Source organism: Glandiceps talaboti, chromosome 2 (assembly GCF_964340395.1).
Source record: "Glandiceps talaboti chromosome 2, keGlaTala1.1, whole genome shotgun sequence".
NCBI lineage: Eukaryota > Metazoa > Hemichordata > Enteropneusta > Spengelidae > Glandiceps > Glandiceps talaboti.
This window is the reverse complement of record NC_135550.1, coordinates 29,290,537-29,303,853: the sequence shown is the minus strand read 5'-3', so window position 1 is coordinate 29,303,853 and position 13,317 is coordinate 29,290,537. Positions and strand designations below refer to the sequence as shown.

Genomic DNA, 13,317 nt, shown 5'->3' with positions numbered 1-13,317 from the left:
TATGGGAAGTGTGATTGTCTGTTCACTTACATACAAAATATGCATGGTTTAGTAACCAAAAGTTATACGATATCTCTCTGATTTAGTGACCTATCATATAGTAACTCAGCTAATTATCAAGTACAATATTAGAAATGGAGTTAATATAATTGTAAACCCATGTCAATAACTGTCACTGCACGTACACACATTGACTAGTTTGCACTCTTCAAGGCACTTGTTTGTCCTGTTCATAATTGTTCAGTTTACTCATGTCACTGACTCAAACTCCCCTCCCCTCATTGACCAAACTGCTAATTTTAACCAAAACGTTTTTGAACAGCTTTTTAATAATGAAATGATGAATGTCATTGATTTCAAAATAGAAATTAAATGTCATTAAAAAGTCGTCCGCACGTCAGAACAAAGATTACTAATTCAGTTCACTTACTACTGGCTATGTTGTCCAGTATATTGCTGACAACATGATAGCCTTGAAAATAAATACATTTTAATAACAAGGAAATGTAATATTAGGATCTGCTGACAAAATTTTACTCGTTGTGTACAGTCAATCGATTATGGATACGAGATATTCCAGGGGAGATGTACAATCTAACTTTCCTCATAACTTTGCACCGTGTCAGTACTATAGAAGTCCTAGCTACAGTAAGTAGCCCTTTACTAGATCATCATCAAACAAGTCTGTGTTTATAACTTTGTTTATCAGTCATTCACATAATATATATTCTCTGAGAATCTGATTAATATTGTGTTCACCTTGGAATATATTTCATTCTTGGTAATTTATGGCATAAAACATAGCAAGGTAAAAAGGGGTTTCATATGTAACTTGGTAACCTATATCTAACAAAACTGTTGCTTAAAGGAGGCCACGGTACAGTGTTGTGACTCCATGTCATATGCATCGGATGTATCAAGAGACAAAGACTTTATGTTATATTTGAATGTATATTTATAGCTATTTATTGTTTATGGTTTATTGTATCCACATACGTTTGTTGTTTAATAAATGTATGGAAATTTAAGTACAGCAGCGTGGCTTATGATTTCGTTTAGTTGTTGAAAATAAGGTGACCCCTTATTCACTTTGTAAAAATGGTGACCACCCCTTCTTTGAGTCTCGAACTGAAGTGACCCCCCCCCCCCCTCCGGCAGTAAAAACTGATCGCTCCTAAAGGTGGCCCATGTGATATATTGTATGTGGAATATTGTATTAGAGACACGTTTAATAAAATTCATCAACTTGGGCTCGCTGCGTTAATAGCTATGATGGAAAAATCCGTACAGTCCCATACACATTTTCAGTACCGCATTTCTTGAGAAGAGAAATGGAGCAATGCTATTTTCAATGGTACTTTGACTTTCAAATACGGAAATAATGTACGTACTACTTTTTTACCGATAGTTGGTATCAGTATTTCAAGCTCTCAGAGTCTATCCACTATGACTCCGCCCTCATGAGGCACCAAGAGTAAAAACAAATTAACCATGTCAGTGTTAAATCCATCCATTGAAATAAGTAATCTGACGGTCATTCCTTAAAACCTCATATGTTTGACAATTTGACAAAATAGTACAGACTGAAGTGAATGAAGTTGCACCTTGCTATTAATATTGATGTAAGCAAAATACACAAAACTGTGCTGAACAGTGACATTTCTTTAGTTTGGTACAAACCTTAGAGGTTTGAAGGAGAAGCATTGCAAATGAGAAATAATGGGATTTTCAATAATTAGTAATGAGATAAATTATGTATAATGAGGCAATCCTTGTTTGGGTAATCCTTGTTTGGGTTTGCTTTCTTATGGATATGCACACCAAACATAAGTGGCATGTATGTACAGCGTGACATGTCTATGAAAAAAGAAACAACGTAGAAAGTGAAAGAATCAGATCAACAATACAATGTTATATGTACCAGGTAGTGATTAGCTGCAATAATTGTAGTGTCATTTTTTGTTTCTGTGCTTTTATCAAGTTGGTGTTTATACTAAAAAAAATGCTTACAAGTTGGACAACATTGACGGTTTGTGTATACCTGTACACAGTACCCCATTTGTTCTGTATCTCATTGCACATGGGGAAAACACTGGTTGACCTAGCCAACAAAAAATAGACCACATATATAACAAAGAATAGACCTTATGGATGGGTCATTCACTGACCTATACAATAAAGATTTGACCTTATGGATGGGTCATTCAGTACCCTTGACAACAAAGATTTGACCTTATGGATGGGTCATTCACTGACCTATATAACAAAGATTTGACCTTATGGATGGGTCATCAGTACCCTTGACAACAAAGATTTGACCTTATGGATGGGTCATTCACTGACCTATATAATAAAGATTTTACCTTATGGATGGGTCATTCAGTACCCTTGACAACAAAGATTTGACCTTATGGATGGGTCATTCACTGACCTATATAACAAAGATTTGACCTATGGATGGGTCATTCAGTACCCTTGACAACAAAGATTTGACCTTATGGATGGGTCATTCAGTACCCTTGACAACAAAGAATAGATCTTATGAACGGGTTACTCGTAATCTTTGCAATAAAAAGCTAAACATAGGTTTAGTAAAGTCTACCACTTTATTACCACTTCTGATGTATCTTCACTGGTGTTTTTAATCCATGGAAAAGTGTGTTTTGCTTAAGAATTTCAGAAAGGCTGACTTCTGCTTCAGTGAAAATGAAATGCTTTGTCAAAGACTCAACCAGACTTGATCAGCTACTATTACTCCATATCTAAGGTGGATGAACTACATGTATTTATTATAAAAAATGAAAAATAATTAACATATCACAATTATAATCTACATGTCAATATATATTTATATTAAAAATAATATTTTGATGACTACACATGGGCTATTACACACTCTATTTATTTATAACTGAAACGTCTCTTTCAATTTTTCAAGTAGTTATCGTTCAAAGTACTTCCATCTTTGCTGCAAAAAGTGGACAATTCTTGCATTACAGTATAAAGTTAATAACAGGAACAGAGTTGTATTTGGCCAACCTAAAAAAAGCAATGACACAAAAATCTCAAGTTAGTATCATTTCATAAAACTTTACTTGTTCTTGTTTATCAGTGTTCTTCCTTTTCTTGGTTTTCCATAGTGTGTTCACAACCTATACATTGTATATTTGTCACACTCTGTATGTTCATCATGGAAACACTCAATCTGCTTAGAATCCGGTGTAGATGTCGGCTAACTGTTCAATGTTATTTTACCTCAGTAAGGAGGCGGCCATTAAGATGAAAACATACACATGTATCACAAAGGTCAATTGAAGCAAAAATACCGAGGTAAAATAACAATGAATGATTAGCCGACATCTACATTGGATTTTAATCAGTTTAGGAAACACTCTAATTCATACCAAAGTTATTTTCACCTTAAATTTAGATTTAGAAACATACATGGTTCAAACATATCCTTCTTTAGTTTCCAAACTAGACCTGACAGAATGAGTTAAATGTAATCATGAAAGGCATTATATCTTTGAACCAACATTATTCAAAACTTACAGCTGGGTCCAATCAACACAGATAAATACCAATAAAGTACTCACCTGATATATAAAACCTATCAAAGTATACATATCCAACCCGGATGCCTCCAAGGAATACAAGGTTTGAGACAGCCAACATTCCAAACATTGGCGTCATCAATAACAGCTTCAATTGACAAAGTAAGAAATCAGGAATTTTTGCCTGGAAGAAATAGGTAATACCTTGTAAATGGATTTACAATGTTACTTCATATATGTTCTCTTATCAGACGATAATTTGTTTTCTTGTTTTACATTACCCCCAGTAGTAGGGGTAAATCTCCCCAAATGAAACACATGAATACTTGAACTGTGTGGACACCAGTACTTTTAAACAGTTTTGGCAATATTTTATGATTTTAAATTCTTGTATATTAATCATATACTCAATATATCATTATATCAACAGTTATCAGCCATTTATTGGTTGTTCTATCATTCAACTATATTCAAGGATTCCAACATAGGCATTTTTTGGTACAAATTCAGAAATCTGAAATTCAAGAACACAATAGCAAACTACAGACATTGTAAAAGTTAATGTTTGTAGGTATTTACCTGTACTCTTTGCATGAATGCAGTTTGTGAAAATTTCTTTAGCAATGTTTCAATGCTGACACCGACCCAGTTCAAAAGGCACCACACAAACAGATAGTTCTCACCACCATGCCAATATGCAACATATGCAAAGCACATAAGAGATGATAGGAGTTGAACAAAGAGTCCATGCTTGGAACCACCACATGGAATGTATATATACCTATATGTGAAGTTTGAGAACATACTAGTATGGTGAAAATGGTACAATAAAATCATTCTCATCAATTAGAATGTTATTTGGTTCTACAGAAATGTAACTAACATTGCTACATTTTATCACCTTGGTTGGGAAAAATCTTACCAACATTGCTACATTTGATCATGTGGCTCAATGAAAATAACACTACAATGTAACATTTCCTTTGTATGAAATACGATTATGTTACCATATCATCACCAAATAATTTACAGTGTAACAATTGGTTAAGAGAATGGTATCTGCCACACACAATGGAAATGTAGAATGTCACGTTTTTGTTAAACTAGATAATGAAATGTAGCACTGTTAGTAATATATTTATAAAGCCAGCTAATGCCCTGTTTTAGGTGAAATGATTTCAATTGTATATCAGCAGGGATGAATACTTGCAAATGATTTTGACCCCACTCAACATTTTGGTAAGGATAGCCAGACATAAGTGCAGACACATTCTTTCAGCTAATCTATTGGTTTCATGTCACCGTTTTTTACTGCATGCATCATAGAAAAGGAAAGACTAAAGATTTGCTGATACACTTTACATAAACTACTTTGAGAATATAGAAAACAAGCTAAAACTTGTGGTCAATGGTATTACCTACTCCATTATAAGACTTATACATGGAGTTATATGATATGACAGCTTCACTTACTTAACCAGCCATGAATGCAGACCCCTATCAAAATACCTGTAAGATACAAGGATTGTCAATTAACTATAGAATGTCCCATCTCTTGGCACTGTGATAGAAAGCACAAAGGCAGGTTCAAACAGTCTCAGGAACTCCAACACAACAATAACAAAGCATGCATTTGTTAATGACATTAGCAACCCATCAATGCCTGTCTCTATTTGTCAAACACGGTGACTAACCACTGTTTACTGAAAAATAGTATTGATATTAATTTTAATTCAAATGACCTCTTGAATTTTTATTTCACAAAATTTGTATATTTTGTTGCTCAATGAATCTTGACAAGAATACCTTACCACTGATTAACCATTACTTTAACACAAAATGACAATTTACTAACCCCAAATAACGGACTTTACATTAAAAGAAACAAGAAGAAGAAAAACTGGTGTTGTTTGGGATGAATATACAACTACATGTGAACGTATACAAGGACAGAATACATTGAAGTAGCCATGGGAGAAGGGGCAGGCCTTAAAATGTTTAGCATTTGTCAAAACAGGTTTTGGTTAAGTGAGAATAAAGACTGTTTAGTTGAATGGTCTTCCCCATTGACGAGAATGGAAGTGATTTACAATACATACCTCCACATATCTTGAAAAGTATACAAAGCACTGACACATGCTGGTTGATGGGGTGCTGTGATGTGGTCAAATAAAGCTATTGTACGTGGCAGTCCAAACATCACAACATATTTCACTTGAAAAAACTGAACCTGACAGTAACCAATACCAGCTAAAAATAAAAATAAATAGAACATTTATATTTACTTTATATACTAGGGGTAGAAAAGTAGTGGTTTGAATCTTCCATTGTCGTAAGCAATGACAAGAACTTGTAAAGATTTCACATTCTCAATAAATAAATGTGCATGCGTGCATGTATGCCTGTGTGTAAGTATGGGTTGTTGTTTGTTTTGATTGTGTGTGTGTGTGTGTGTGTGTGTGTGTGTGTGTCTATGTGTATGTGTGTGTGTCTGTTTGTCTGTCTGTCTGTGTCTGTGTGTCTGTGTGCGTGCCTGGGTGCACGTGCGTGTGTGTGTGTGTGTGTGTGTGTGTGTGTGTGTGTTGTGTGTGTGTGTGTGTGTGTGTGTGTGTGTTGTGTGCATGCGTATGTGTGTGTACTATACAAGCTATACTACAGTACATAAGCTATACATAATCTGTAAACTCACAATAAGCTAAGGGCTAACTCTGCATACAAACTTACCACGTCTGTAAAAATTAATTCTCTGAATCAATTCCTGATCATCTAACACACAAAACCAAGCAATACTTCTGAAACTACAATACTAACAGCAAGTACTGCCAATATAAGCAATGTACCCAAACCAAGGAGCTGTTGAAGTCACGCTTTAACAAAGGTAATACTAAATCTTGAGACTCAGCACTTACCTATAACCCAATTAGGAAGGTACTTGAACAGAGCAAAATTTCTTTGTAGAGCTGCAAAGTACATGAAGTGGAACCACACCTCAATAAAAACTACCCACAACAGTAGTCTTACTATCTCCTTGATCAAGTGGAGAAGTTTGGACAAAGAAAGTTGCCTTGTCGGCTGATTGATCTGTTAAAAATAGAAAAATCTGAGTCAATTCCTTCATTAATTTCTTACTATTTCAACCCCTCTCACTCTCCCTTCTTCTCGATTGAGAAACAAAGCTCAAAATTGATCTATATTCAGGATTTATTTTCTGAGCTTGAATATGAAGTTTTGATATCAAAATCAAAATAACAATTTCTATAAATGAGTGCTCTTTGTCAAGCTAGACTAGAATACACAGTGGACACCAGTAGTCAGATTAACATTTGAATGACACACACATTCACAATGTTAATTTTTGAACATACGACATAATTCTCACCTGATTATAAAACTTATCAAATGTAAGGACGGGTCCACAGAAGAACAATGGCAGGTAAAATGCATACACCAAATAGTCAACTAAACCAATCCCATTGGTTTTTTCCCCAGGTGATGGTAGTTTACAATATTCTAATGCAAAGCTTAAAAATCTAAGATTTGCCATAGCTAGCGTAAACACCATTAAATAGTACTGATCATCACGTTCTTCATACAATTGTTGCTGTAATGAGAATAAAAAGAACAATTCTAATTTGTAACATGATTGCGTAATCCTAAACATTGAAAGATTTCACTAATGATTTCTGAGTAACACTACAAAGTGTTGAATAATGCACTGAGACAGAGTCAGGTCACTGAGGTTTCCAGATTGTGATATAGGAAAGTGAACAGCGCCCCCAATGGTGTTTTTTCCTTAGCCTGATTGAGCAAGTCATGTCAAGTTATTATTAATGGAGAAATCTTAACAACTTTAAAAGGCTAACATTTTGCCCCCCCCCCCCACACACCCACACCTACATGCACACACATGTATACACAAACACACATCCACACATGCATACAACCCCCCCCCCCCCACACACACACACACAGGTACAACCTCACTCACACATGCAGTGAATATTCAGTTCAGTTTACATTCTATATTTCTGAAAATGACTACTTAATATTACACCATATAGAGGGTACCATACTGAACTGACTGGATCGACATGCGTACGACAGGGGCAGGGACAGGTGGATGAGTTCACTCCCCATGTTCACACAAACGTATACAGCTTACAGTTCTACAAACACATACAGTTCTACAAACTACTAAGTTCTAATTCTCTTTTAAAATAGTATTCAAGATATAATACTAAATGCAAGAAGACTGTTGACAATCTAACATACACGCAAGCAAATATACACATACCAGTATTTATACGGACCATACATATGATATGATAAAATACCCAGAAATACAAACTACACACCTGCCATTCCTTCATAGGATTATGATTAAGAGCTACAACTTGCATAGTGCCAAATATCCAGCACAGAACAGGAATTTTGAACAATGCAACCATGTACATGATAATGGCATTACCAACTAGGATGCCAAGAGTCTTGCTACCTAGTAGGAGATACAGTGTAGTCAGGGAATAGACAAGGAGTACAAACTGTCGATACTGAAACAGAAAACATCAAAAGTTAACTTAGTATAAAATTGATCTGTAATAATAGAAATAATAACATTAGTTTAATAATGTCTGAGCTCAAAGCGCTTCATAATTATGATCCCTGAATGGACCTATATTGGCACAATGTCCCATTATAAACCCTCAATTCCTCAGGCAGCATACTGTATCTATAGAAACAGGTTGTATATGCATACTGTGATAATGAATGTGTCTACACTGACAACAAATGATAAATTACTTTGGAAACATTTCCTACATCATTATTAAAACCTAGTGAACTAATAGATCAATGTGTTATTTTGATGTGCACTAATGGAAAATGCAACAATCTTGAATCCATCATAGGTGTCTGCAAACTAAACTCTGTGATTGTTAATGATAATACAACATGTTAAATGAGTCTAGCACTTATTCACGTCAAAACAAAACATTGACGTGGATCACAACTTTATGACTTTTCATCCTTCAAATTTACCCTTGTAAGGCTAGTTTCAATTTTTTTTTTTAAATCCAATATCAGAAAACCAATGCTACATCTATTTTGTCTTTAGCAAGACAAAATCCCAGTTTTGGCCAGGTTTCTCTGTTTGCAAGTAACCAGAAATGTTCCATTTAACTACACTAAATATACATTATGAAAAAGTTACAGTCAAATAATTTCACCAAAGAAGCAAAATTGTGTCTCTACATTAAAATGCACATACATGGAGATACACAGAGTGGAAGTTAAGATTCTCTATACATGAGATGGTATCATTCTCAATATAAAGTTGTTTCATATTACAAATTGTTGATATCTTTTTTTCTAATTTCATTTCCATGTACTACTTTGAAAACTAACAATTTGTGCCCTTAATACAATGACAATTGTAAAGCGCTTTGAGCACGGAGTGGGAAAGTGCTATATAAGAAACCAACATCATCATCATCATCATCATCAATGACAATAATATTTAACAATACAGTAGCTGTTCAAAAATAACAACTGTTTCCCCATTGGCAATCAGCTGGATATAGGTATAGCAGCAATGTAATATAAGACTCTCACCTTTGTGAAATAAATGGCTAGAAGTCTTCCAAGAAGTATATGACCAACAAACAAACAAATTGAAGGAAGTTGGAATAAAACGTTGATCCAAAATGTCCATTCAAAATCACTTATATCCTGTAAAGGAAATAAAAGATGCAATTTTACAAATGCACCAGGAAATATTAAAAGACTAGAAAATACAAAACACTTTTCCAGTTTTACTGGCCACCAGTAAAGGATTTGGCTCTTTCTCTTTATTTCCTTTTGTGTGTAGAAATGAATGTGCTTTTGGTTGTATATGTGTGTGTAAATTGTAACTCAATGTATTGGAACAGTTACGAAAGCCTTTCCTGGTATCATGTAATGTTTATTATGTAATCTGTATCATGTAATGTTTATCATGTAATGTTTATCAGGTAATGTGTAATGTTTAGCATTATTGTACTGTGTCTTATATATTTATATTTCTGGGAATATATGAAAATGTACATATGACTACAGCATAATGCCAAGATATTTTTGTTAAAAATACTTGATGATTTAAGTACAAATACTGACCCTTTTCCCACCTAGTACTGATTCAAGTACAAATAATGACCCTTTTTCCTTTTTCCCACCTAGTACTATTTAAAGTACAAATACTGACCCTTTTCCCACCTAGTACTATTTCAAGTACAAATACTGACACTTTTCCCACCTAGTACTGATTCAAGTACAAATAATGACCCTTTTTCCACCTAGTACTGATTCAAGTTCAAATACTGACCTTTTTCCCACCTAGTACTATTTAAAGTACAAATACTGACCTTTTTCCCACCTAGTACTATTTCAAGTACAAATACTGACCTTTTTCCCACCTAGTACTATTTCAAGTTCAAATACTGACCTTTTTCCCACCTAGTACTATTTCAAGTACAAATACTGACCTTTTTCCCACCTAGTACTGATATTCCTTCATCTAGGTCATAGTCATGTAGACTAAACCATTTATCTTCAGGAAAAAATAGAAAGGAGAAATTTATTTGAGACTTTTTCTCAGTATTATGTTGTTCTAACTTTCTTTCAAGTTTCAACCAAGTTCTTGTCCATTGGTTGAATACTTCAATGAATACAAGCAAGGTGTGTAAAACAGTGAAAAACTAAATAACTTGGTTTATCTGCACTGAAACCATATTTTTCAATATTACAAAAAAAAATCCAAAAATGATATTTTGCCTCTTTTTTAATGAAATGAATGTCATATATGCATGCAGTATATACTGTTTTCCACTAAAGTGAACACAATCACATGAAGCACAATTGGCTAAGTTTGAAAGTGACATATCCAATATTTGGATGAAGTATACTTAGGAAAAGAACAAAAACGAAGTAAATATCCTTTGCCAGTGCACTATGCCTCTTTGAAACTCGATCTGAATGTATTTACAGAATCGATTCACAACTATTAACCTATTCATTTCATTAAAAGAAATGAGTGAAAAACTAAGGTTCAAATGTTTACCTCTGGATGCGGTATAAACTCTATAGAAAGCATATCCTGAAGATCCAAACCAGGTAACACCACAAAAACAGAGTTCTATAGTTGTCAGCCAACTGATGTAACCTTGTTTTCCTGCTTGGTTCTCCATCTCTGGTGATTTCATGATGACGGCAGTTCTCTAGTTGATAAAATATTGTATTAAAATAATTAGCACAGAATGTAATTAATTATTCCAATTTACACACTATACTTGCTTTATACATGGAAGTATAATCTACATGCTTTATATTTGCGTAGTTTGTACAAATAATGGCTTAAATTCAGTCTAGTCATCTCAGTAATCTGAGCTTTCTGTCATTTAGACATTAAGACATAGTTTAGGGACAATGGTCAGAATATCGAGTCCAGTACTCCGTTTGGCAGCAGGACTACACTTCACTACCACATACTGCACATATGATATACACTGAGGGAAACACAGTCCTCTGTCTCTTGCGCTTACGCTCTGTCATACAGATATCTCCATTTATTTCGTAATATCACTTTATTAACGTCATCTCCGGATCGAGTTCTGCTATTAAAAGTGGTCGTAGCCTTGTAGTCTATTTCCGGGTGTACACCGTATGATTTCCCCAGACTTGATCTGTGTTGAGAATAACTCAAGATTATACATACATATATACTTCTCGCTTTGTGCCCAGTCGTTATATGACATACGTTGGAAGATTTGTTTCATAAATCTGTCCTGGGAAACTTACCGAGAGCCCAATCAACCTCCGAGCTCCGTGTTCCACCAGGACTTTACCGATAGCGATATCTTCAACATGAATGAACTGAACCTGGTGGTGGAACCATATATCCCCGAGCCAACAAGAACATCCGGGTCGATCAAGGATACAGGCGGGTCACTTTTGCAAAGTGTCATAAATCTAAGAAATCCATACGTAAATAATGAGCTCAGTAACGAGGAGGAACTGGAAAATTGCAAAATGGAATGAACTTAAATTACAGGCGCCACCATGCGGAGATGACCTACCATGTTTACAATGACTGACCCTTGACCTTCGTGAAGGCAAAAGGGAAACCAGGGAAACCGTACTTGGAGGGCCGAGGGGTGGTCACTTTCCACAACATTGTGTCTTCTCTCAATCTCTTTCTTTCTTTTTTTGGCCGAGTGTTAAATTCACTGACCCAACTTTCACAACCATCTGATTTATTTACATAAGTATCTGATTAAACGTATTTCAAAAGTTGACTCTCGTCTCTATCCCACTCCTGACAACACCGTAGTTGAACATCCGAAGTTAAAACCGGCCGGCCAAAACCGGATACAATGCTTTCATAACAGAAACGTACTATCGGGTTTACTAAATATGATTATGAAAGAATTGTAAGCCAATTTCGCATCCGAGACAAATTCTTACATTCAGATATAACGTTTTCTACCCCATTCAATTAGAACATGGCTTTGTCTCTGTCTGTCTGTCTGTCTGTCTGTCTGTCTGTCTGTCTGTCTGTCTGTCTGTCTGTCTGTCTGTCTGTCTGTCTGTCTGTCTGTCTGTCTGCCTTTGAACACGATATAAAAAAAAAACAATATATAAGGTCTTTCACATGACTTTAGAAAGGGCTGTTTATCCCCAAATCACGACAGTTGTTATTTTTTTCAACAAGGAATACCTTAACTTTTTTGTAACTGAGTGATTTTAAGTATAGAAGAGCTATACATGTAAATAGATAAAATGGACAAATTCATTGTGATTCTTCATGTTGCCATGTGGTCGACGAGGTGCAGACAGCTTTTACTTATTAACCCTCTAGGGTGGGTTGTTGGTCATCATGTATGCAATCGACGTCACTTTTTTTATCACCGTTACGCCTATTTAAGTATTATGGAAATTTACTATGAAATAAATGAAGATATCAGGATTGTGTGAGAAATGTCGTATTCTGTTATCTCAAGAGAAAAAGAGACTCAAAGACAAGTGAAAGGCTCTTAAATGTAATGTTCTCTCACAGGTTCTCTAAACGTTTTCAACTATAAACTTGCTTTGTAAATATATGTAGTAAAGTTGTAGGCTATTATCAGACTAATTCTAGAGAACTGTTTATATATATGTGTGTGTGTGTATATATATATATATATATATATATATATATATATATATATATATATATATATATATATATATATATATATATATATATAACTCGGTGAGTATCAATCTGCTAAGACAGTGCTCTATACCGCAGTGGCAGAGCGTAATAGTTTTGGTAGTACTGGAACTCTTTCTTGGGTGTAACTCGGAGTTTCACGCATATTGCGATCATCAGACATATATATATATATATATATATATATATATATATATATATATATATATATATATATATATATATATACATCTCGCAGGAAAAAAAGCTAATAAGGGAATAATCGATGACAAAATAATGTCACATTATATTGAGCAACACTCTGAACTTCAGTCATTAGGGAGACCATCTTGTTTTTACATACCTCGATCAAAATCCTAAACCAAAAAAACGAATGGTATAAATCATTTCCATTACAATGTTTTGCTTTTGATACAGAAGTCATTAATTTTATAACGTATCCGCTTCAATTCTTATCAGATTTTACAATGTAATGGTATGTTGTTTGTACTGTGTGTAATTTAACTGTGTATTGATTGA

General features: G+C 34.5%; 1 protein-coding gene across 1 annotated transcript; it reads right to left on the bottom strand.

The window, feature by feature from the left end:
- Positions 1-2,618: 2,618 nt before the first annotated feature.
- LOC144453336 (protein-cysteine N-palmitoyltransferase HHAT-like) lies at positions 2,619-11,648 on the bottom strand. The gene is made up of 12 exons (XM_078144603.1): positions 11,385-11,648; positions 10,648-10,804; positions 10,073-10,137; positions 9,165-9,281; positions 7,910-8,104; positions 6,934-7,155; positions 6,464-6,635; positions 5,654-5,804; positions 5,028-5,063; positions 4,134-4,335; positions 3,597-3,738; positions 2,619-3,039 (listed from the first exon to the last, which is right to left on the bottom strand). Exons 2-12 carry the CDS (start codon positions 10,787-10,789, stop codon positions 2,942-2,944), a joined length of 1,542 nt encoding a protein of 513 aa, XP_078000729.1. The 5' UTR covers positions 10,790-10,804; positions 11,385-11,648; the 3' UTR covers positions 2,619-2,941.
- Between the last annotated feature and the right edge of the window lie 1,669 nt (positions 11,649-13,317).

Bases quoted from the DNA above. Each gene is read 5' to 3' on its own strand.
- LOC144453336 (XM_078144603.1), bottom strand. From the start codon at position 10,789: ATGAAATCACCAGAGATGGAGAACCAAGCAGGAAAACAAGGTTACATC. The intron at 8,105-9,164 runs GTGAGAGTCTTA...TTTCTGTTTCAG, and splicing joins TAGCCATTTATTTCACAAAG to TATCGACAGTTTGTACTCCT. The intron at 3,739-4,133 runs GTAAATACCTAC...TATTTCTTCCAG, and splicing joins CATTCATGCAAAGAGTACAG to GCAAAAATTCCTGATTTCTT.